General features: G+C 36.7%; 1 protein-coding gene across 2 annotated transcripts in view; it reads right to left on the bottom strand.

Moving 5' to 3' along the window:
* nr5a2 (nuclear receptor subfamily 5, group A, member 2) overlaps positions 1-26,984 on the bottom strand; it is a 61,505-nt gene that overhangs the window by 33,887 nt on the left and 634 nt on the right. Inside the window, exons 1-4 of one of the 2 annotated variants that reach the window (XM_079808414.1) lie at positions 25,737-26,112; positions 23,599-23,717; positions 21,389-21,530; positions 14,238-14,932 (exon numbers count right to left, since the gene is read on the bottom strand). In XM_079808414.1, the coding sequence (XP_079664540.1) occupies positions 14,238-14,932; positions 21,389-21,530; positions 23,599-23,717; positions 25,737-25,818 (1,038 nt within the window). In that variant the 5' untranslated portion in view covers positions 25,819-26,112. Of the gene's footprint in view, positions 1-14,237; positions 14,933-21,388; positions 21,531-23,598; positions 23,718-25,736; positions 26,113-26,984 lie in introns of those variants that run through there. The other variant, XM_079808415.1, reaches the window with a different exon arrangement.

The raw sequence follows: 26,984 nt of genomic DNA, 5'->3' as shown, positions 1-26,984 counted from the left end.
TCCACAATGAGTTGTGCACGCCACGTCGAGCCGGAATCGATCGAGCTTCTCAATCTGCACGCTGCACGCACACACATATTCACACACGGTGTCTTGCGTTTAGAATGATCGCCGTATTTTTATTTGATTTTATTTCCCCCCGTGCCGTATTTTCCCCTCAATTCTGGGATTTATGGGTGTCTTTATTGGCGACGGCTGTCAATATTTATGGCTTTTGTGTGACACGCTGACAGACAACAGGAAATGACTCTTGATTGGCTCTGTTGGGAAATGGGTCCAGGTAGGCCGGGGCTCCTGTATTATTTAGCTGGGAGATGCAGTCGCCAACCCAGAGTGGCTTTATGCGTCTGTCTGTTCTCGTGCTAACGCATCGAGATTATTAACCGCGTCTCTGCCTCCACATCATCTGTTCTTATTGAGGCAGAAAACAAGAGTTGATCTCTCAATGTAAATTGACATTCAGGCATTTCATTCATTTTACACCCTATTTTGGCTTTTCGAAATAGTTATCTTGCAATGCATGCAGTTGGATTAATTAAGTCATGAGTGGTATTGTTCAAGTGTTTTTATTCATTTGTTTTTATATTATGGAGGCCCTAAAGGGACATGATGAAGGAAAAAAAATATGATATTGGAGGAAAAATTATTTGTCAATGCTTTTGTGCTCTCTTTCAAAATGTTTACAATGCCCCCCATTTTGCGTTCACTTGCAAAGCACACAAAAGTTTTGCGTGCGAACGCAAAGTCTCTCTGGGTAATGGACGCAAAGACGTTGAAATATATTTTTTCCTCCCATATCATATTTTTTGTCCATCACCATGTCTTCGTAGCAAATATTTAAATGAATGTATTCAATTACCAGTGTGTTTACATATAATATATAATTGTATTTATTCTTACAGCACAATAGCAGCAATATGTATAGAATTTTGTTTCAATTTAGTTTTTTTATTTTATTTTAAACTAATTAGCTCATATATTAAATAAATGCTGTGTTTAGAAAATATTTTATGTTTAGAAAACTTTAGAAATATTTTATGTATAATTTATATGTTTTATTTATTCTTACAGCATTATAGCAATATATATTGGATTTTGTTTCAATTTTGTTTATTTTATTTGAAACTAATTATTCAATAAACTGTTTTTTTTTTATATTTGATGTATAATTTATATTTTTATTTATTCTTAAAGCATTAACAATATAAACTGCATTTTGTTTCAAATATATATATATATATATATACTAGTGCTAGGCATCGATTAAAACATTTTTACTAATTAATCACACTTTTTTCTGTAATTAATCGCGATTAATCGCAAGTTTTTAATATTTTACGTTTTTAATATTTTGATATTGTAATAATTTCAGTTACTCTCCAAATTAATGTATAAACAATTTAAAGACAGCATATTTTAAATGTGTTGTATTGTCATATTTTTATGAATGAAGGCCAGTATCACTGATACTAAAGTGTCTATAAAACATTAATGACGTTACATTACAGTATAACTGAAAGCTCCCAATTTCAACATTTATTAGGCTTTAAAAAAACAACTTTTAATTTAAGTGAACTTAAAACAATCTTTACATAAACCCAAAATAATAAATTTTATATTTGCCCATGGCCTTCCCTGTTATATACATATACAGAAATGTAATAGTTATCTTTCTTAACTGCATAAATAATAAATTAAATATAGATGAATCATCATTAAAGCTAAAATTTTCTCTGTTCCCGTTGTTCTTTGATGAACATTAATGACATCATCATCAGTGCTACTGTCACTTTAAGAACAGCCGCGGATCTCACGCGCTGTCCCGCGCATCTCATTTCCTCACAACTCTTTAAGTTCATTTAAGACGTTATTTAACTAATTTAAGACTCTAATATGAGAATACTCAAAATCCTCTGTGTTATTGTTTGTTCAAGAGCAAAAGAGAACTCGATGTGAGCAGGAAACTGACGCGAGTCTATCTATGCGTCGAGTGTGTGTGTGTGTGTGTGTGTGTGTGTGTGTGTGTGTCCCTTGATTAGCTGACATGAGACGCATCCACACAGACAGGACACTGACACACACACACACACACACACACACACACACACACACACACACACACACACACACACACACACACACACACACACACACACACACACACACAGGACATTGGCATACAGCGCGTTCGCTTGTGTCTTGTCACGCTTGGAAGCATTTACATGAATAGGAGCATGATGATGATCATGTAACGCTAAGCAAAAATGGATATAAAAACGGACGCTGCGTTTTTTGCGTTAAATATTTTTAATGCGTTAAGCTGAAAAAATTAATCGCCCGCGTTAACGCGTTAATTTGCCCAGCCCTAATATATACACACACACACACACTAAAAACTTGCTTTCTTACATTTGTAAGTACAATCAACTTGGATGTTTTAGTCATTTCAACTTAATTGACATTAAACTGACTTAAAAAATATATAACTTCTATACTTGTTTGAAAATTACCTAACTTATTTTTGATGAGTTTAAGCAATGTAAAACATGTTGTTATAACTTCATATCATATGATCATATTTTTTACAGTGTATATGTTAGTTATATTTATAACTTATATAACTTAAACTATAACTTGTATAGCTTTTTTCTGATCATAGAAATATTATGACTTGATTTTGAGCCAAAAACGTAATGTGTGACATATTGGTATTAAACCTAACAAAAAGTGAATTGGATAACACCAGATGGGTCTCGTGCCAAAATGTCTCACACTTGCAGCTGCAGACCACCCTCCTTTATTGAGCCTTGCAAACAGGTATAGAAAGAATTCCAATGCCTGCTCACTCAATCTGAGAGAAGCATTACTGTCTTAACTATTACGTCCCTATAGTGCGATTTGCCATTTTTGGCATTGCACCATTGTAATGCAATGCTCAGTTTTAAAACCGCTGTCAACACGTCAGTTACTTGAGTGTTCGCCTGGTGTGAATTTGACATTTTTTCCTCTCCTGTACTTCAGAAATAGTGAAACCTTCCTTTCATCTTCATCAGGGGATCAGGATGAAGAAAGAATGTAATTACGAAAACCATTCTGTTATGCACATTGGATGTAATGTGTGTTGGGAACGTTTAAAAGTGCCGGCCGATGCCAACGTCTCAGACTGAACCTACATTGTGAGGCAGGAATAAAAGATATAATGCGGTTTAATGAACAGGTGGCTTTGTCTTTCTCTTGACGCCTTGGTGGACATTTCTTCTCAACTGCGTATAACGTTCTCCAGCTGAATTGCACATGCCGTTCATCAGGAGCAAATCCATTCACACAGTGCAGTTAAATATAAGTGTAAGCCTAGCCCGCGCGCTCCCTGTCTTTCTGACTGCAGTCCTTATCTATTGTCTTTGGGACCTTTCAGCGCGTCCGGAATAGACAGCTGTAAATAAGAAGCAAAAATAGATGTCGTAGACAACTGCTGACAGAGTAAGACTGAGAGCGGACACTAGAAACCTCACGCCTGCGCTGATTACGACAAGTTAATTAAACACTGAAGGACGGGACAACGGCAGATCTGGGCGAATCAAACCAGCTCTTTTGTAGTGTGCACGTAAAAGTTTACACGTTCAGTTGGTGCTTGCATTTTATGGATTCGTTTCAAACCTGTTACGTAAAACAGGTGCAAAATTACAGCTGCTGTGCAAATTTAATTTACAAGTGTGAGGTATACATGGCTGAAGAGAATAATTATAGAGGGGGAAAGGCTAAACCATTTTTTATTTTATTGTTTCATTTTATTTATACTTTGTTATATATATATATATATATATATATATATATATATATATATATATATATATATATATATATATATATATATATATATATATATATATATATATATATATATATATATATATATATATATATATATATACAGCAAAACACATATATATAATTTTTATTATATATAATATTTATATATTGTATGTATTTTTTACCTTTTTATACATTTACATCTACAGTATTTAGATTAAGCCATATAATTGCATAAAATAATAAAATATAAAAAAATTATATATCAATATTAATAATATAATTATTTAAAATATTTCACATATCTCAATTTTCTCTCATTTTTGTGCCAGTATAACATAAAAGTAATACAAAATACATAGTTTTAATTTATTTATACTTTGCTTTATATATATGTGTGTGTGTTTATTTATTTTGACCTTGTTTACATTTACTTCTAGAGTATTAAGATCAAGCAATATAATAGTATGATATAATAAAATATAAAATATTTATATATCTCTATTAATAATACTAATATAATAAAAAAAAAAAATTTTTTGGTTGGCATATTCAACTACTGTACAATGATAAATAGACATAAATCGAAGCACGTTTTAAAGAAACATCTCATGAATGTTGATATCGTGCCATTTAAATGCAGGGCTGATATTAAGGTTCTTGTACTAGATGCTATTTTGGTATAAAGCAACTATTTGCAGTTATGAGGGCAAATGCGCAGCCGTTTTTACTTTTCGACTAGTACATAAGGGGTGAAAATGTTGATTGAGTTGATTTGTTAGCTTAAATCAGCCTCTTCGGAGCAGTTTGTCTGCTGTCGGCTTGGTCTGATTGGGATGTTTTGGGGCTTCACTCTACATCCTGGTTTTAACAAGCATCCAGTGCGGCCAATAAAAAAGGCTTTTACCTTAATCGACACAAGATAATATCAAACATTTGTCCCTTTCTGGAGTGCAAAGTGCTTACAAATACCAAAGCCACTCTGAAGATAAAGAAAAGGAAACATATTTCAGTATTTTTCTTTCTTTTTTCCCCTTATTTCAGAGTGCAGCAGAAGGAACGGAAGCAGCGGTACGAGTCCATCAGCTCCTGGGCAGGACCTAGAAGTTCATGACAGGCTTTTATCCCTCATCAAAGCAACAAGTGGATGAACAGACTCTTCTCCGACCGCTCCAAACCCTTCCCAGGAGTCTCCCACAGGCCCTGAGGGGAGTTCGAACCCTAAATCTCTCCTTTTAACAAGTGTACGCACTTCCTTCCTTTGCCCGGTTAGGCCTTGAGGGTGCAGGACGCATTTTTCAGGGAGAAAGAAAGAGCGAAGCTGACCTCAGCTGCCATATAGGAAGCACCATATGCAATGCCCCGTGAAAGAGAGCCGTGGATGCTGTTTTAAGAGCTCCGATTCTGATTGGCTGACTTCTGGGAGTCAGGATGCACATTTATCAGTCCTCCAGGAACCAGGAGTCATGTTTACAAGGTACCAGGCTGCTACAATGAGCACTTCTGAGAAAGAATTAGTCACTGGAATTGCGAGATTTGTCATGTAAAATCCTTGCATTCTTGTTTTATGAGTAAGTAAACTACTGTTCAAAAGTTTGGGGTTGATACGATTTTTCTATATATATATAGTAATAACAGAAATATTGCGAAATGTAATTTATTCCTGTGATGGAAAGCTTAATTTTCAGCATCATTACTGCAGTCTTCAGTGTCACATGATCCTTCAGAAATCATTCTAATATGCGGATTTGGTGCTCAAGAAACGTTTATTATGATTATCAGTATTGTTTGATGAATAGAAAGTTCAAAAGAACAGCATTTATTTAAAATATAATTATTTTGTAACATTATACGTCTTTACAGTCACTTTTTATCAATTTAACGTCAATTTAACGTCAAAAACAAAAAATGTCCTCACCCCAAATTTTAAAGCTGTAGTGTATCTTCAAGCTGAACATAATTTTTTGCTCTTTTTCTGAGATTTATGAGAAATAATCAGTCATTTTGGATGCTATTTTCACTACTTTTTTAGTCATGGTCAGCTTTTTATTCTTTGACTCTGAGGCAGAAATGGGCTTCCGTGATTGGTTAATAATAAGCTTGTAATTATAACCTTTGTAATGATTCGTAACTTTGCATAAATGAATAAATATTTAGGTTCATCTTCTCTCCGCCAACAACCCGTGATCCACCTTGAACGTCCATGTTTTTATACATTTTTCTGGTATCTTCAGCGAGCTAAAACCTGAACTTCACCGCTGCAATATTTATGAAGTGCCAAAACACTGCATTCTTCCAGAATTCATGACAAGACATGAAGTTTTTGTCCATTTGTGCATTATTTATGAATGAAAAAAGGCCTTTGTGGACGTTCTCCTGCTGCCCATCTCTTCTGATCAAACAGATATTGTTACCACTGAAATAGCAGGCTTAGGAAAAAGTAAACGCAGACGCTGAGTGGAGAGACAGGAGAATATGAGAGAGAGAAAATATGTACAAGAACGAGCCTTACGAAAACTCACACGCTATCTCCAATTGTGGCTGCTGCCCAGCCGCGGGATATCATCTATCAGTGGACAAATGCAGGGACGAGAATGCTGCTTCTCAAATGAAATAATATATCTTTGAAAGCCTACGCCTGCACCAGGCCCAAAGCCCATATATCAAGTCTGAGCGGCTGGTGGATCCGGTCCAGGGGCCATTAACCTCCCACCTGTTTCCCCCCCTGTCCTTCACCACGCACCCCTGCCCTTGGTGCCGCTTCTGGGGCTCGTTCGCCCCCCCTTGTGCGTCCCAGGCCCTCCCCCTCGTGACAATAACCCCGAACGCCACACACCGATGTAAAGCGGAATAATTCAAATCCGGCGGACCAGGGACATGGTTACAAATCTCCGGCGTGGCATTCGCGACCGAGGCTGTTTGTCAGGACACTCGCTGGCTTGACCTCAGGACGTCTGCGAGTCACGGGGAGGGCAGGAGACGCCGTGGCCGGTCTGGGTAGTATATATGGAGATGAATCTGGGATGGGGGGATATAAATCGCGCACAAGTTCACAGATCACGACCGGAACGCCTTATTAATTTCTGCAGATACGACGGCCACGGAAATTACAGTTTCTGACCTGAACCTCTGAAATGTGGACTGGCGGATTAACAAAACAAGAAAACGAATGAGAAAAAGGTTGCATAGCGTAAAAATATTAATGGAGGGTGAAAATAATCCTCTTGCAGTCAATATGAAGTTAATACAGCATAATATATTAATATTCAGTGGCACTTGCACTTATATATTTTTTAAGAAGTTAAAAAAATAGCGCTTGTTCTATGATGAAAAATACATACTACACTCTAAAAAAAAAGGTTCTATATGGCACCAAAAATGGTTCTTGGCTTGTATTATCATAGGCGAACCTTTTTAAGTGCTATATAGCACCAATTTTGGTGCTTCAGTGGTTCTTCGGCGGTTCTTCAGAGGTTCTTCACCGGTTCTTCGACTAAGGTGCTTTGACTAAGGTGCACCGGTAACTATGGTGCTATATAGCACCGCTACCATATACAGAACATGTTAAGATATGGTGCTATATAGCACCAAAAGTGGTTCTTCTATGATTACGACGAAGAACCATTTTTGCTGCCATATAGAACCTTTTTTTTTAGAGTGTATTATTACAATTTAAAATAACGGTTTTCTATTTTAATTTATTTTAAAATGCAATTTTAACATCTTCAGTGTCACATGATCCTTCAGAAATCATTCTAATATGCTGATTTACTGCTCAAGAAACATTTATTTAAAACCATCTGTTTGTAGATGCCACTTGGTTGGATATTTGTATACAATGAATACAATGAAATTCAGACCTTTTTTAAGAGTGACTTAATTGTCCAAAAACTTAAGGCTTCTGTATAATAATACTTATATACAATCATTATATACAATCATATTATTATCGCCTTCTAGTCTTATTATTTCAGCAGAATATATTAAGTGCTACACACACAGTATGGGGCTTTTCTGAAAGCATGGAATACATGAGAAAAAAATATTTACTATGAAAGTTTAGAAGCTTAAAATAATTTCATAAAATTATACAAAAATGTTGTATAACATAATATCATGTATTATGAACATGATCAATAATTTATGACAACATATGTTTGACATTGCTTTAACTCATCAAAATAAGTTAAGCAATTTTCAACTTTAAGTTGAACTTTCAACTTTTAAGTAATTGTAATGTAATTTAAATTGAAATGACTTAAACATGCAAGTTGATTGTACTGAAAAATTTAAGGCAGCAGTTTTTTGTTTTTTTAAATATAGAAAAAGCCCAGTGCAGTTGGACATAGATTCAGTGATCTAAACACTATAACACTAAAAGTGAGAGAACGTCCCCTATCTCTTGTCCTCTCTCCCCTCACAGCTGCTTTTTCAATAAGCACGAGCCTCACGGCTGGGTGCAGTTTGGAGAACAAGGCCCTAATACAGTGCTGCTTTACTTAATGGCAGGCCTGGTATTGTCATTCAATTCACTGTAGAGAGAGAGAGAGAGAGAGAGAGAGAGAGAGAGAGAGAGAGAGAGAGAGAGAGAGCGAGAGAGAGAGAGAGAGAGAGAGAGAGAAGTGTCCCCGAGCAGCCGTGAAAGAATAAAAATAAATATTGGCACCACATGTCAGGGTATTGTAAGTTTTGCACGGTTGACTTTTATCAGCTCAGAGGACTAAATTTAAGGCAGTACATTTGGGCTCGCTTTATGTCACAATATCAGTGGTGATTAAGTTTTCCCGAGTACATTGTGTAAGACGCACGTATTACGTGGAATCCTCACAAGAACGATTAAGCCTGTGGTGAATCTGTGCGTTTTAATGCCATTGTGTGCTGAGGAAAAGCTAAGTGCACGCATCCTATCCGTCAAACAATAGCCCGCCGTCCACAATGAAAGGGTGATCTCTCTATGGATGTGAATCACTCTCCACGTTATGGGCCGGGCAGCTAACGACAGAGCCAGGGGAGGACAAGCACGCACACCGGCTTCATACCAGCTCATATTGTCAATGCAAACACTGGGAAGCTTGCATCTGTTTCCCCCCCACCCCCCTAAACATGACTCCCACCCTTACATGACAAACCAGCCAGACAACAGGGATGCTGCTGGCACGCACCTTCAAACACATTTTCAGAACACACAACGAACCTTATGTACAACATTGTTTTTTATTAGCAAAGCTATTTGCTCATTAACCCTATATCTGTACTCGAAATTCTAAGGCCTTTAAATGATCTTTAACTTGATCAAATCTTTGCTGAAAAACCTGGTGTACACAATCTACTACAAGCCTTCTGTCATCTGATCGGTAGTTTATACTTTTTTTGGCAATTAATTAAGTCCTTTTCATACAATTCTAAAAACGTCCATACACCTTCAGGTCAGGGTACACGTCTTTTTGGTGTGAAATCTGATTTCTGCTGTGAAATCACTGATTTTTATGAAGTAAACATAAGAATAACTAGTATATTGCTAGTAATATTTCAAAATGAACGCTTACTGGACTGAAGCAACTTAACTTGAAATATTTGAGTAAGCTAATTCAGTCACTTAATTTAAAATTATCATGTAATCTCAATTTAAATATTTTAAGTAGAGGAAACTTGGCTAGCAAACTTTAGCATAGCATAACAAAATAGCACATTTAACATATATCTGTTCTCAAACCAAGCTTCTCACTCGTCAGCATGATGGTAACCCCCAAAAAACCCACAACACACAACGAACACATAACAGAAACTCTTCTAAACTAGTATAGCAAAACATTAAATACTACTAAATATCCACCTTAACATTAATCTTGCACAAAAAAATAGTATATATAACACTTTAGCATTTACTCTCAGCCTAGTTTCAATTACATTTAAGTTTGTCTAAATGAAAAGAAACTAGTTCACAAAACTCAAAACAATGAAACAATTCAGATAACTTTAAATGTCAGTTTTGTGAACTCAAACTCTAAAAACTCATAAAAGTTTAACTAATTTGTTTAATTTAAGTTTGCCCTACTCAAACCAATTAATTATTTTGTGCATTATGGTTTACAACAATAAACAATAAAAACTACAGAGCTTTTATCGTAAAACTAATCATTTAAGGATCATCTAACTAAGACCTATTAGTGACAACTGATATTTATATGTATTTTATTCAAGTAGTTTGTTAAATTGTAAGATCTTACTGATGTACTTTAAAGCTATCAGAATTTCATCTTACTTTCTGGTTTAATATCAGCAACGGCACCAAATGTCATATTTTTGCTCAATTTGGGCTTCTGAATAATTTTTTTTTTTTTTTTTTTTTACTATATCATACTATCTAAGAGATAAAAGTCTGATGTATCAAATATGATACTCATATGGCTTAATAAAGTGTTCGGACTATTTATTTCATATGTCAGGCTTTTACAGGGTTAAAGGTCTCTTTAAAAGGTCTGTTTAAACTATGTCATGTCTGTGGTCGGTTGGTAGCTAAGCTAATTTTTCACCTCTTCATCTTTTCCTAAATTTTACAGCTTCACTGTCGCCCAAGTGTGAGAAATGGCTATCGGAATGTTCCTTTCATGTTTTTTTTTTTTTTTTCATGTGTCTGAAGACAATGGTGAGCTCTCTTCAGAGATCCCATCATGACCAAATATTTATGAGAGCTGTTACCGAAGTCTAACTTATGGAAACTAAATCTTTAAACACTTGGCAGACGTTTCACACCGGGCTCTATTACGAGAGAAATTCTTTTGTTCTTACGAGGCTAATAATAGGGCTGTAAATGTAGATATATTTATAGCCGACTCACCACCCTCCCAGACAAGCCTTATATCCACTTGTATTTCCTGTGTTTATTACAGTATATGCTACCCACCACAGCTCTGTCATTAGCTCGCTCACAGAATATTCACAAACAGCTTTTTATCAATTAATCTTGTAGATAAAGCATTTATTGATGTCTGTGGTGTTTTTGGGTAATGTACTATACATATTTAAGCTTTCTATGAGCAGGTGTCTGTGCTAAGAGCACGCTAGCATATGCTAGCAGTAATTGTTTACACAGGTGCTGCTGTATAAACATGGCAAGCTGTTAGCATAGCATCGCTAATGCTTGTGAAATTGAAATTGTAGATTTCAATTATTTGCATGTTGATTTGTAGCACCTTTGGAGAAATCCACAACTCACTAAATTCACATTCTAGGAAATATAGGCTCTTCACAGCTTCCATTTACTCCATTTCTATGCCATTAAATCGGAATATATAGCTCTTGTCTTGATGTTCCAGCTTTATTTGAGCTCTCGATAGATGAAGCTTGTTAAAACCACAACGTTATGTGGGATAAATCTCCATCAGCATCACAAAGCTCTGTGGGTAACAATAGCTGTACAAGTGTTCGCTAATTAGAGTCAGGAGTGGGTTCAGACTTTCTAGTGCTACCTTTTTTTGTTTGTGGTTTTTCCGTTAGCACTCCAGCATATGATTTAGCGAGGGCACATGAGAGCTGCGCTAATTACAACTTCACCGCCACACTATGACTGCTAATGTCAAATTCGACAGCTACGCCCTTGTCTGTTTTAACATCTATTGTGCAAAACAATTAGCCAGGGCGAGAAAGTAGTCATAACATCAAGGGGAAGCTACTCCACCGCGGCGAAAGGTGAAGTGCAAACACAATTAAAGGTAAATGATACAGACAGCAATTAGCTACACACAAATGCTAATCCATGCTAAAGTGGGAATACAATACTTGAGCTAAAGAGCGCGAGAATGGATAATAAAGCTCTATAAGGGGAGAGCGTAACATTCAGCTTTATAACAAAAGCGTGAAAACTGCATAATTTAATTATGTTGGAAAAAAACTGTGCACAGAAGGTTTTAGATATAAATCTGTAATATTTTAAAGAAAACTAAAGATGGATGAAAACAAATTTGTCTGTGTGAAAACAGCAAAAATGTTAATATTCTCTGAAATGTACACTCTAAAAAATAGTTCAGGGGACCTGTTACCACAACTTAAAAGCATGGTTACAAGTTAAAAATTCTAATTTATTGTTTTAATTTAACCTTTTCACTTGCAAACATTGTTTTGTTCTGAGTTCTGTTGACATAATAATGTTGATCATTACATCAACTTAATATCGTCTGTAATTTAAACTCCAATTTCTGCGTTAATTGGCTTTGTTTTTTAAATGAGGTTGTAGTAACTTAATGAAATTGTCTTGATAACTTCGGAAATTAGGCAGTGGATTTCTAGTTCCCAGCATGCTATGCAAAGGACTGGACAAGTAAATTTACGTTAAATAAGTTATGTTAGCATGTGCTATTTGAACTGAAATAGATAAGAATCATAGGTTCCAGGACTCTGGTAGTTGGAGCGACTTAATTTTTTTGAGTAATCAACTTAAATATTTGTGTTTATGCAACACAACTCATTGTAGCTTGTTGGTTGAATGTAAATTCACTTAAAGTTGTCATAACTCCAAAAAAAATGGTTGGTTTAATAATTATGTTTTGAGCCAAAACCCCAAGAGGTGCTAATGAAGACGTCAGTGGCACTTTACTTTGACTGAATATCCTGATATCAAAACATCTAAAGTTGATGTCCACCCCAATAATCAGAATGTGAGTATTTTAGTAAATTATTTTCACAGTATCGCAACAACGTCAGAATTGACTATACATTTCAAAAATAGACCTGGTCAATCCTCTGTATAAATGCATTTTAGTCCATCTCATGAGCTGTTGAATGTAATGAGAGGAAAACAATAAGGTGCCTGTAGCTGTGCGAGCACAAAATGAATGATTTGAATTGGGTGCTGTCAGATTTCCCAGTGGCATATCAAAACATGTCACGGGCGGGTAAAATACAGCATGCTCATGACCAAAATCTTTCATGAAGGCAGACATGCACGAGTTACTAAAACCCTCACAGTCTTCTCAATCCCATCAATATTTCTGTCAGGCAGATGTGTATTGTGAAAAAAAGGTTAAAACAAGCGAAAATAAAAAATGAATGATACCAGACTGGCCTCTTCAGCTGCTGTAGAAAACCGTCAATTATAGATCACTGTGTGTCAATACATCATTTGAAATACTAACACAAATACACAATGCATTTTTCAGGCCATCCCAAAAAGTCCTCACAAATAGCCTTGAGACTCTGCCATTATTTATGGAAAACTATAAACTAATTAGCTGTCCAGTGAAAGGGCAACATTTGTCTCATTCATATTAATAGTTCAACTAGTGTACTTTAGTGTTGAGTATGCTAAGAAACATTAATGCTTTACAGGTGAGATTAATCAAAACCATGATATTCTAACACTGTGTCCTAACCAGATGCGACGTGACAATATTAGTCATAAATCACAGCCAATCAGAAGAGTGTGTGGGCGGAGTCTCTCTGCAAGCGCTACTGCAATGGATAAGTACATAATCAAATTCATAAATAGCTATTACACCATTTCAACATTATTAAAAAATACACACCGAGTGACAGTCTGAAAAGTCTTTGAAAGTCTTTGTCATAGAATACACTTGTTTGTTCACATTAAGTTGAACCTTAAATATCCTTTAATTTATTTTCAAGATCTGAATTATCCATTGTCACTTTCAGTAAGGCTACAAAGATCCCGTAAAATGATATTCAAACGCACATTAACTTTTAAAATTAAATAAGGCACATAACCATTACCTGAGATTATCATTGTCATACTTTGTATGTTGCTGTACCAGCCGCAACATTGCAGAAATAGAAGCTGCTTCTAAAATAGAATTGTTACGTATCGTCATCGCGATTACTCTGATAAACATGGAAAAGAAACATTTTATCGCGCGTTGTGGCGCCTCTGTTAGGACACTGTGTAAGTGTAATTGATGAATAAAGGCCTGTTCACACCAAAAACGCTAGCTATAGCTATATTAGTGTCCAAACCAATGTACGTTCTGTTTAATATAAGCACGCTATGCAGGTTTGTCGTCTGCCGCTTTAAATGCTCAAGCTCTTTAAAGCAGGAACGATTCTGATTGGCTGTCAGTGTTCTTAATAATTCATTAGCTGGAAAAAAAACTTTCTGAAAGTGATTCCAACAATATCGTTCCTCTGTGTCGTTATTGTAATAGTTGCGCTATTCTCATAGAATTAAGGCTATTATTAAAACATATGGTTATTGTTATTAGTTATCGCTCTTGGTGTGAATGGTCCTTAAGTCTCATATTGTCACTAAACTGCAGAACTATTCGTGGAAAACAACTTCATTTTGGTGTTTTCCAAGATTTATCCTGAATTTTAGGCCAACAGACATCCATGCTGATTCACAATGCTATGTAAAATGCTTTTAGATCACTTGACATCAAACTTTACTTTCTTTTCAGACCAACGAAAGCGTCACGTACCTTCAGTTCCCGGAAGAAGATGCTGCTCCTGGCCCATTCTACAATGGAGAACAGTGTCTGGTCGGCCATCTTGCACATGAGGCCGAAAGTGTTGAGTTTCTCGTGCTTGCCTCGGCTCGCCTGCTCCTGCTGCAGGTATGCTAGGATCTTCGCTTGCACCTGGGGCTCGTCCGGCTCGCACTTGAGCAGCTCCACCACCAGGTGAGGGAAGGTGGGCGGCGATCCGCCCGCGTAGGCTTCTACGTACGGATAGCCCATGAGGGACTCCGGCGAGCTTGTGTAGGGGTCGGGGTACTCTGACTTGATGGTGCGGCTCTGGAAGTGGCCGTATGCCTGGTAGCCCTGCAGTCCTCCAGCGTGCGGCGGCATGGCCATGCTGACCGGCGAGGTGACGAAGGGGCTGCGGTCAAAGTCTGCAGGTGGCAAGCCTGCGCTGGAGGAGCTATGGTGGTGGTGGTGATGGTGGTGGTGGTGATGGTGGCTAAGTGGAAGCCCCTTGGAGGCCGAATGGATGTTCTGAATGGCAGAGGTAATGGTGAGGTCCGCTGGGACGGTTTGCATGACTTGCGTCATGGCTTCCAGCTTGAGTCCATTGGCCCGGATCAAGGCTTTCTTCTGTTGCTTGAGCGCCCGGTCTCGTTTATACATGGGACCAAACTTGTTGCGACCTCCTCTCATTCGATCGGCCCTCACAGCTTATAAAAGGCAAAACACAAAATGAGATGGGAATCAATTCATGGGGGAAGAAAAATCACAGAATTGTCATTTTTAGAATTCTAAATAAAAACTAGTGTCACCAAAAGGAATTGCAGAAGTAATGACGTCATTCAGAACTGAATTGAGAAACCATGTTAAATTCCTTTATTCCAGCAGGAGGTACACTCTAAAAAATGCTGGGTTAAAAATAACCCAAGTTGGGTTGAAAATGGACTAACCCAGCAATTGGGTTGTTTTAAGCAAGATGTTGGCTTAAATGTTTGCTTAAAACAACCTAATTGCTGTGTTAAAACAACATTGTCATTGTTTTAACCCAGCAATTGGATTGTTTTAAGCAAACGTTTAACCCAACCGCTGGGTTAAAACAACCCAATTGCTGGGTTAGTCCATTTACAACCCAACTTGGGTTATTTTTAACCCAGTATTTTTTAGAGTGTAGAATTTGAATTCAAATTTAAATATCAGGAAGCTAAATAATTTGAAATTCAAAGTAATTTGAACTATTAACTAAAGTTTTATCTAGAAAAACAAAGTTTGAATGTCGACTTGACAAAGCCTTGATAGAATGATAGAACGATACACTCTAAAAAATGGTGGGTTGTTTCAACCTAAATTCGGGTCAAATATGGACAAACCCAACCGTTGGGTTAAAATATGGAGAAACACAAGTTTGTCCATATTAGACCCAAATTTGTGTTTAGATAGATAGATAGATAGATAGATAGATAGATAGATAGATAGATAGATAGATAGATAGATAGATAGATAGATAGATAGATAGATAGATAGATAGATAGATAGATAGATAGATAGATAGATAGATAGATAGATAGATAGATAGATAGATAGATAGATAGATAGATAGATAGATAGATAGATAGATAGATAGATAGATAGATAGCCGTTTGCTATGTCGTTCTGGTCAGGATTCTCAAACAAACAGATTGAGTCTAGAAAGCACTAGATTCTTTATACATTTTAAGGGAGTAGCTGACAAAATATACAAATGCAAAAGTATTTTAACATCAAAAAAGTTACACGCTTTACCTTTAAACAATAAAATAGAGATGTTTTTAAAGTCTCAATTGATCTATACCACAGCAGAGAAGCCTTTAAACCAGCCACAAGCTTTTAGGGCAGTTGCTTATTTGCTACAAGAAATCAATGTGTGTGTAAATTTCATGTGTGAATTATACAGGCAGTGGTGTTAGTTTGTGTTGCCACCCATGTGACCCGTTTTTCCAAAGCCAGACCTAGAGCGAACTCAGCATAATCGAGCCAGAGGACACAATTTAGAGAGAAACGGTGCTAATGATTCAATATTAAACCGTAGCGAGACGAGTCAAGCGGACGAGATCATCATTATGGCAAATAAATGAAGAGTGCGCCTTTGCCCGGAAGTGACTCTGATCCCCGCCACAGGGCAGTAGACTCCACTTTTGTCTGCTGGGTCCCATGTTAATTATTTATGCTTAATTATTCCTCTTTTATGCGCTACGTTGTTGGCAGGTGGATGGCTGGAGGATCCAGCAGCGTGTTAAACACACAGCATATGTGGAGAGCACGCGTTTGTAGACGCGTTCGCGACTTGACCAGCGTGAGCGCGCTCGTTAGGCCGCAATATCTCACGAACAGTAGATCTTAAAAAAAATAAAACAATTAAAAGAAATCCCCCGATCCAACAGCTGCCTTGGGAGTGATTTTAATGGGCCTTGTCACAGCGGTGAGTGTTTGTGTGTGTGTGGTTGTCACAACGTGTGTGATCTGATTGATCTGGTGAGAGAGGGAGGCAAAGTGGTACCACAGCGATCCCGCTGACAGCTCTCGTAACATCCAAAAATGATTCCTGAGCAACTTGGTGGGAGATTTATCTTTTTTGTGTGTGTGTTTTTGGCCTTAATGTGGTTGTTAAAAATGTATCCAATCGGAAAAACTGTGGTAAGTTTAACTATTAATGATTCCCGGGCAACAGGGTAATTAATGAGCTGGAAACTAATAGTCGGCCCTTATGGGAAATCACAATTAGACCTGCGACTCAGATCATGAATGCATTCCGTACCCCCTGCACCCCCCGATCCGTGCACAAGCACGCTTACACACTTTGTCTGACACCATCCCCCTCTTCCTTTTTGTCTTCTGATAAGATTTTTTTTCTCACAGCGTCTAATTAAACAAGGTTATTTACATGCATGTCATACTGATTTTTTGGCATAAGACAAGGGGGTTTATGTGCGTTTCTGGCTGCATTCATAATAGTACCACAGCAGTATATAGTATGTATACTGTGCATAGTATGCAAATTTTCTATATACAGAATCATCTAATACATTTGCTTTGAGTGTGGATTTCTAGTTATATTGACAATACTGCCATACTACTAATAATGTTGCATTATGTAGTATGTATACTCTGCACAGTATGCATATTTTCTTTGTTTGAAATAGCATACTACTGCTATTATTGCGGTTTATAGTATGCATACAATAACCTGCTACATTTCTTCTAATGTAGGTACAACTACGACTATTGTTGCAGTATATAGTATGCATACTTGTATAAAAAAAGTATGATCAATAAGTTGACCACATATGTTTTTACATTGCTTTAACTCATCAAAATAAGTTAAGATTCAACTCTTTTTAAGTCAGTTTAATGTCATTTAAGTTGAAATGACTTAAACATCCAAGTTGATTGTACTTAAAAATTGAAGGTAGCAACTTTTTGCACAGTATGCAAATTTTCTGTATGCATTCGGCATGTTTCTGGCTATGTTAGAAATAGCACACTACCTTACTTCTTTTACTATTGTTGTAGTATATACTATGCATACTTTGTGCATAGAACGCCCTACTATATTTACAAAAAAAGCACACTACACGGAATAGCATGCTCTATATCCCACAATGCATTGTGCTCACCTTGACCTTTAATTCCTATGCTGATTTCAGAACTGCATACTTGCATACTACTTTTACTATTTCTGCCATAGAAAGATGTGGTAAAAGTAGTATGCGTACTAGTATGCGGTTCAGAATTCAGCAACAGTGTGATAAATGAACCTAAAACAAAATCAGCAGCAATTTTTTTAATCTTTCATTGGGATTGGGATTCCAAAAATGTATACTAGAAATTTGATCAAAATGCAAAATAGACATTTATTTTCAATTTTAAACATCATGAGATAGCATACTACTTTTTTTTTTTTAAATGTTTATTGCAGAATAATGCACCTACTATGCTTTTTAAAAATGCTAGTATACAGTGTACACTGTTCAGTGTACAGTATGTAGTAGGCTAGTATTCTATTCCAAACACAGCCTGTTTCTTTTATGTAAACTGTGTGAGTTTGTATGTCTATTCTGTATGTGTTTGTCCCCTGTATTGAGCATGTCTGTGTATGTGTGTACACGAGTTATAAAACCAATCTGTGAGTTACTCAAATGGCTTGCGGAAAGCAATTGCCTTGGTAATAAAAGCAGTTGCCTGATCTAATTTACTTGAATTGGCAGTCCATAGATGTTGTTTGTTTGTGCGTGTTTCGCGTCTCTGTAGACGGGGCCCGTCTGGGCAGATTCAAGCGCTGCTTATTGTCTGATTTATGTGTGTTTAATATACAGGAATATTAAGCGTTGCTTGGGTGAGAATCCCTGTCCTATCACAGGCATATGAATGCCTCCCCTGGCCGGCTCCTGACACACAGTTTGTCATGTCCGCCAGAGCTCTCCTCTGAAGGCGCACCGTTCCATGCGCACACATGAATAGCTATGATACCTATGCATAAGTAATGGGACAGCTTGCTGCCGCCACCACCAGAGGCTGTGGATGGCAAAACGCGTATCAGCCCCCCAAAAAATGACAAAGTGCGCAATGCAAAGCGCGGCGCATGTTTTGAATATCCACAGTAAAGCCATGCCAGATTGTCAGATTCATCAAGGTCCTTAATATGGATAACAGACGTTTGATGAAATCTAAACTATTTTACGCTCCACTGTGCACAACATTGGACTCCAATGGAATGAATAAGCGCACAGGCAAGGCTATGTAGCTTTCTTTTCACTTCCTCAACTCAAATCAAACGATTGGATTCTCTTTCTTAATCTGTAACTGAGCCACAAATACATAAAGGAAGATAATTACAGGCCTTCCTCGGAAGACATAACACGCTCACCCGTGCTTTTTTGAGAACTTTAAAACAGCAGCCTTTCCTTATCTGTATTGATAATGGCGCTTCCATGGAGACATAGAAGGCCACTTGTCTGTGTCACACTGATATGAATGTTTTGTTTTGCTACTTGTTCAATTATGGCAAGTAGTGCATTCAAATCTGCTTGCTGAAAGCTTTAGATAATGCATAAAGAAAGATTTAAACTGACGCATTAATTTCCGGTAGGTCCATCACTACAATTCATGATGCCCAGGATCCCTAAATAATAGGTAAACTATACATTATTATTCTTAAAAACTATATATCAATTCTTAAAAATTCCATACATTGTATGGCAAAATTGTCATAAGTGATGGGTTGTGGGTCAATTACCAATGAATAATTTTGTCATAAAATTGATGGAAGATTTTAAGTTGTTTAAATTTTAAAAATATAATAATAATTTATAGCTTACTTATTAGTCGGGGGGGGGGGGGGCTTTATATATTAAATATTTTTTATTTCAAATATAAAATATCAAAAACAAATTCTTATTTGACAAAATTATGTCTTACATGATACATTTTATGGATTGCAGGTCCATCACTAATGAATCATTTTGTCATAAAATAATAAGAATTTGATGTATATAATAATATATATAGATGTGTGTATATATAGAAATATATGTATAGAAATATATAATAATAATAATAATAATGTATAGCTTATCTATTAGTCAGGAGATCCAGCTTTTATGTATTAAATATATGTTGTTTAATATATAAAATACCTGCAATGCAATCCATGACTTATGATATAATTTTATTATAAAACTTATCATGTACGACATAATTTTGTCAAAAAAGAATTTGTTTTTAATATTTTTTATATATAAATTTCATTATTTTTATTTTATTTTTTATTTTTTTTATTGTTGTTATTGCTACTATTATATTGTATTTTAAAAAATATATAAAAAACAACTTTAAATTATTAAATTTGAAATATAATGTAATTAAAATGGCCATCAGCTTCATAACAAAATTATTTCTGTTTTTATACTAATAAATTATTTTCTGTTTTCAAGTAATATGCATGAAACTTTCTGCGGTTTGTATTCAAAACAGCATTTTAGTTAACATTTTCCATCTCTGCAGCTCTCCTTAGGAGTGCGAACTATCAGAAGAAGCCTGTGGGGAGTATTAGCGAGCGCTCATCTCTTTGGACGGGTCTGACAGGGTGCTGGAGGGCCTCGTATCCTGTTGGTAGCATGCGGCAGCAAATCAAAGTCGGCTAGCTATAAAAACGACATTGCTAGAAATTCTGCCCTGCAGCAGTTAAACAATTAACAGTCGTACATACTAAGAGAGGGAAGAATCCTGTTATATGCTTGTACAACTCTTAGATGGTAGCTGGTTATGTGTTGTTTCAAACCTGTTTGACTTTCTTTCTTTAGGTAAACACAAAAGAAGATGTTTAGCAGAATGTTCACGCTGCTCTTTTTCATACAATGAAAGTGTGGACCAAAGCGGTCAAGCACTAAAAAGTGAATAATTACTTATATTTGAGTCTATTCCTGTATGAAGACTTTGAATATAGTGCACAATTCATACGTTCCGTTTTTTTTTTGTAGGATTTATGGCTCAATACACTGTAAAAAAATAAATAAAAAAAATACAGCCTTAAAGGGATAGTTCGCCCAAAAATGAATATTCTGTCATCATTTAGTCACGCTCAAGTTGTTCCAAACCTGTATAAATCTCTTTGTTCTACTGAACACATAGGAAGATATTTGTAACCAAGCAGATCTCGTCCCTCCATTGACTACCATAGGGGGGGGGGGGGATACTAGAGATCTGCCGAGATCTGGTAACAAACATTCTTCCAAGTATCTTCCTTTGTGTTCAGCAGAAGAAAGAAATTCATACAGGTTTGGAACAACTTGAGGGTGACTAAATGATGACAGAATTTTTGGGTGAACTATCCCTTTAAATTAAGTACAATCAACTTATCTATTTAAGTCATTTCAACTTAAATTATATTAAACTGAATCTTGTATAACTTACAAAAAAGTTGTTTTAACTTATTGGTCATTGTTTTACAGTGCGTTTACTTTCATTGTATGGGAAAGAGCAGCGAGAACATCCTTCCTTTTGTGTTCCACAGAAGAAAGAACATCCTACTGGGTTTGCGGGTAGTAAATGATGACAAGAATTGCTCTTTAAAGAGCTAAAGCTGTGTTCAGTTAGAGGAAGAAATGCATGGATGAACTAAAAAGACGACTTACCCTCCAGTTTCATGCCGACAGTGAGGCACTTCTGGAAGCGACAGTAGGGGCAGCGTTTCCGCTGGGTCTTGTCTATTTGACAGCTCTGGTTCTCTATACATGTGTAGCGCTTGTTGTTCTGCACCGTGCGCTTGAAGAAGCCCTGCAGAGTGAGGTGAATGAAGATGTCAAACTTTTGACCTCCGGTGTTTGTTAATGTGCTATTCAGCCACAGACAACCCACACATACGTACAAGAAAAAAATCCATTCACATAGAAAAAAGAGGTGTTACACACTGCCACACAAGTAGACACGTATAAAAGTAGAGCCACGGGCAGAGAAACGCTCCCTCAGCAGTCGACGCTCACTTGGATAAACACAAACACACACACCCACACACAAAACTGACATGTGCACCCACACACACACTTGACATAAACAAACAGAAACACAGGCTGAGGCTTCACAGAAACGGAGAAATGTGAGATGCCGACCAGAGAGTGAACAAAAAACAGCGACGATCACTTTAGGTGACCCGCTTGATATCCTCACTAATATATAAAGATCCCCTTCGCCCGCATTTAGCATTGTGACATACTACAGTAATACTACATATTTTCATGTCTCTCCTTGAGCTCCTGTCGGAGTAATTATGACCAGAGGCTGTGCAAGCCTCAAAAGAAAACAAGATCTTTCAGCATGAAAGTATCGCTTCGAGTTTGCGTTTAACTAATTTACCATATATTTTGAGTTGAGCATCCAATCAGATACATACAAATATCAAAATGTCTACCGAATAAATTCCTGTTGATTCTGTTATTCATACAGCAGAACCAAAAAAGAAACGGAAAAAAAAAAAAATCCAATAAATGATATCCATAATTTACAGCCGTAGGATTACAAGATTCCACCTGCAACTGTTCTGAATTCATTTTCAGGGCAGGAGAGAATCAAACGAGGATCGGCATTAACTTATTCTTGATCAACACCGTAGGGAGACCAACCCATTTAAAACTAAAAGGATCAATACTGGCCAGAACTCAAATAACACACACACACACACACACACACACACACACACACACACACACACACACACACACACACACATGGCCATAACATAAAGTGCCTAATGTAGACTATATCTTTAAAACAAGTCAAATTTGACATGAAATATGGAAAAAACATATTAAATATAGCATATTAACGAATTTTAAATGATGCTTTTAAATAATATCATATTTGTAAAAGCTCAAAAAGGCAAATCATTTTCTCATGTTGAGCTACGCTCTTAAAAAAAATAAAGGTTCTTTATTGACGTTAACATTCTACTCCACAAAAAAAATATTACTTATAGTGGAAAATGGTTCTCTATATTAAAATGTTTATTGGTTCTTTTAAGAACTGTTCACTGAAAGGTACTTTGGGGAACCAAAAATGGTTCTACTATGGCATTGCTGTGAAAACCCCATTTTGGTACCTATATTTTTTAAGAGTATACAGAGAAAATCTACCACTATATACACCCTTTTTGGGGGGTGTGAGTCTGTGTGTGTGTGTGTGTGTGTGTGTGTGTGTGTGTGTGTGTGTGTGTGTGTGTGTGTGTGTGTGTGTGTGTGTGTGTGTGTGTGTGTGAGTGTGAGACAAAGACTGTCCATTTGGTTTACAAACTCTGAACTACAAAACCTCTGACGTGTCAGGAAATAAACACACCGCACATTTCAGCTGCACATTGAAAAAAAAAATCTTTGTTTACTAAATATGCAGCATGCATAACAACATCCCATATGATGCTAATAAATAACTTGGAAAAGTCCACATTGATTTGGTTTCAATAAAAAAGCAGGACTTTTACAAACTTGGGGAAAAAAAACAGGAGCGCATTCGTTTAGTTGTACTAGTTTAGGACATCAAGTGGAGACCCAAAATACATATACTTACATATAAATATGTCCCTAAAATGAATTTATATTACGGTTTTCAAGAATATTTTGCCAATTGCCAACAGATGAAGTTGCTTCAAAATGCCACTTGAGTGGATGCACAGCCTTTAAGGTCAACAAAAAAAGGTATGGAAAGCTATTTATTTTACTATCCTAACAATGCAAAATTATATAGTTAGTTGCGTTTTTTCATTTGCACTTTTTTCACCTTATCAGAACAGACCTGGGACCTGTTTTTAGGTCACGACCCACCAGTTGAAAAGTTAAAAACAGCTGATGTTACGCACCTTACAGCTCTCACAGGTCAGTAACCCGTAGTGGTATCCGGACACCTTGTCTCCACACACTGGACACATTTCATCTAAGTCTTCGTCGTAGGAGTAGTCCATCATTTTAAAGTGGGGTGCTGAAAATCACAATCAAAATATGAGTACTGGGTTACAGTTTACATCACAGTAATAAAAAAAAATTAATTGACTTTTAATTTTCATTAAAAAAAAAAAAAAAAGTCTTCTAGTAGAACCCAAAAAAACAATCACTCTCATCTGACGAACCTAAAGAATAGTCGAGAACTGTTCAAATCTCTAAACAACCATACGATTCCTGAAGCGATTCTTTGTTGAACGCTTGAAGAACATTTATTTTTTAGGCTGTAAAGCACATATTTGTATTTTAAATATTCTGATAGTTCCTTTTCCGATACCTTCAACGTGTAGCCTGCAGTTTTGCAAACAATAGGCTAACAAAAGTAGAGGAATCACCAATTGTGAGCTTTGTAAAATCCTAGCCTTAAGAGTGATTTTTCTGGAAAGTATATGCAGTTTTGGGTCTCTAGGAAATAGCCGAAGCTTCCACTCGGGTCTGGAGGATGGTCGCAGACAGGGCAAAACTTCAGTTTCGATCTGGTTAATATTCATGATGGCTCGTAAATTGGTGTGGGAGCGCGAGAGAGAGGCTGCTGTCTCGCGCTGGAGTGGAACGTATAGCCACGAGGCGAATAAAAGCAAAACAACATGTAAATACACGAGTATTGTGTGCTACCAAAACATGTATGTGTCTTTTGTCTGACTAATATTCGCTCTTTAAAGGATATAAATATGTTCTCATTTCAATTCGTCGTTTAATTGGCATTAACATTGATGAGGTGATGCAGTTTGAAAGTATAGAACCGCATCAGCTTCTCGAAGGAGTTTTGAAGTTAGCCAAAATGTGGGGAAAAACATGGATTTTCTTTCCATAGGAAAAAGAAACATTTATTGTAAAGATATAAAACAGAATAGATTCGTTTAGGGTGTTATTACTTATTTTTGTTCTAATATGCCCTTTTTTGCAGAAACGCAACAAGTGTTTTTTTTTTAAACGGCTTACATTTATGTAGCTAGAATAAATAATTCCACGAGCATTACGTCCGAAGCATTTTCATATCGTCGATAATTCTCCATTTTTTATTTAATTTTAGAAAGTGAGTAAAACACGCCGGTCTGACACGTTCCATGATTTGTAAACAAATCGTAGGCTAATTCATTATAGTTTATAATGGCTTTGTTTACGACGTGTGCTCGAGCCGTGTAAAATAGAACACATTTTAAAATAGGTCTATTTGAATTATTATTATTACTATTTTTAAAAAGCTCTTAAACTAAAGAACATTCCACGAATTTCTCACCTGGAATTGTTCTCGTGCATGAATTGGACTCCATCTGTGCGTGCCTCCTAGTTTCAAAATATTTCTCTAGTATAATAATAGAGCATAATCGTTCTGTTCAAGCGCGTGGAGATAAAAAAATGTTTTCTACAACTGTAAACGCTATTAAAAATAAACGTTCTTCTTCACGAGGCAATCATTTGACGCGGTGTTCTTGGGTTGCATGATTCTTTGGAGATTAAAAAGTTGCATTATTCTTCAGATGTGTAGGCCCTATTGGTTCCAGTACAACTACTTTTTTTAAATTTTTTTATCTATTTTGTCCTAACTGGAACCTTTATTAAAAAGTGCAGCTGGGTTAGCTATTTTGGACAAGCAGATTTATGTTTGGCGTAAAAGCTGAGCTCTGTCATAGTCATTATTATGGTTTCGTTTTCCCCTTCTGTTGTATATTCTAAGAGCAAATTCATTGACAGGTGATGCAGATCATGTTGAGTTTATATGAGTTCACTAAGCTCAAAATAATTCACGCTCTGCTGTTGCACTGCAATTTAGGCTACTTTGTTTCCTAATTTGTCTTTACGCAGTTACCTAGTGCACGTTTAAGTGCGAGAAATTAAAAGTAAACGCACATATTTTGTTCCAACGCTAAACTTAAGTTATATTTGCGGCATGCAATGTGATGCACGTTCGTAAAATGTTAAATATCTTACATTGTGAGGCTAAATGGGCATGAGTGAAGGTGCATGGCGCGCGTTATCTGACCTATATGCCGCTTACCTTGCATGTTTCCAGGCATATGCCCCTGTTCCCCATGCGATCGAGCGAGTCCCAGAGATTCTGACTCGACTTTAGGCAGCATGACAGCTCTGCTGAGCCGATGATGAGCACGCGCCGCGCCGCGCCGCTCCGCCTGCGCGCGAGATGAACACCAGAGATTCTCAAAACACCGTCCAAACGTCCGAAACTAATCCTGTGCGCGTGGGTTTACTTCGACTGCCCCTCTTTTTTTCCCTGCTAGTTGTTCACAAGCTGTGTGAGTTCATTCGGGTGGTCTTTGCAGCGACTATGATGCTGGTCTTTAAACTGGAGTGCGCGAACTGTCAGGAACTTCGCACGAGCCCCTCCTCCGCGCGCTCTGTGTCGTTCTATCTGTGAAGTTCAAACGGCTCCTCGCTGCTTTGTTACGCCGCACTGACACCGCGTCGACCAATCAGCGCTGAGATCGGTGCGCCGGCGTCACGCGTTCATCCAATCAGAATCGAGCCCGAGAATCAGCGCCTCCGCTCTCTGTACAGTCGCGGACACAGACAAACTAAACTAATTGAACATTACGAGACACGCAGCGCCGATAACTGGAGCACCGGGAGGTATGTGATGATATACCGGAGGATGAAATATCTGTGTGTGTTACATATAGATGGTAGAAAGCAGGACAAAATTACACAAGGTTTGTTCTAAAATTGACTTTCGCGCTCTATAGCCTCCTTAGTGAGATTAACTAAATGCTCTGTGGTATTTTTAAGTTGAATTTATAAAAAATACATGAGTAAAAGTCTTGTGTGTAAAATTGTACAGTGAAAATATTAGTTTTGTATTTTATTTTATATTAAATCAGGCCTATTTAGCCTAGTAATTGTATACTTTTCATTTGAATTGTATTTAAATGTAGGCCTAAACTATTTGAATATATGTGGAACAAAATGATGAAATAAATCGTCGTTAAACGTTTTTTAATGCACTTATAAACGAGAGTTCTGTGCGTGATGCTATCATAATGTAATAAAATCATAAAAATCCGTTAGTCAAAACATATGACATGATTACGTCGGCAACGTAACGAAAATAGTTGGCACATATACGCAATATTTACATACATAAGCCATAAAATCAACACAAACCCACACACACACTGTAACACCCGTTAAAAACTCGCTCGATCTCACACACCTTTATATTTCAAACATTTGACCATTCATGAAAGTTTTAATATTTTCCTTTTGTATTATATTATTTAATATAAAATAC

Source organism: Gobio gobio (genome assembly GCF_949357685.1).
Source record: "Gobio gobio genome assembly, chromosome: 24".
In the NCBI taxonomy this organism is placed as follows: Eukaryota; Metazoa; Chordata; class Actinopteri; order Cypriniformes; family Gobionidae; genus Gobio; species Gobio gobio.
Note: the sequence above shows the minus strand (reverse complement) of the source record. Positions and strands in the feature narration are given on the sequence as shown.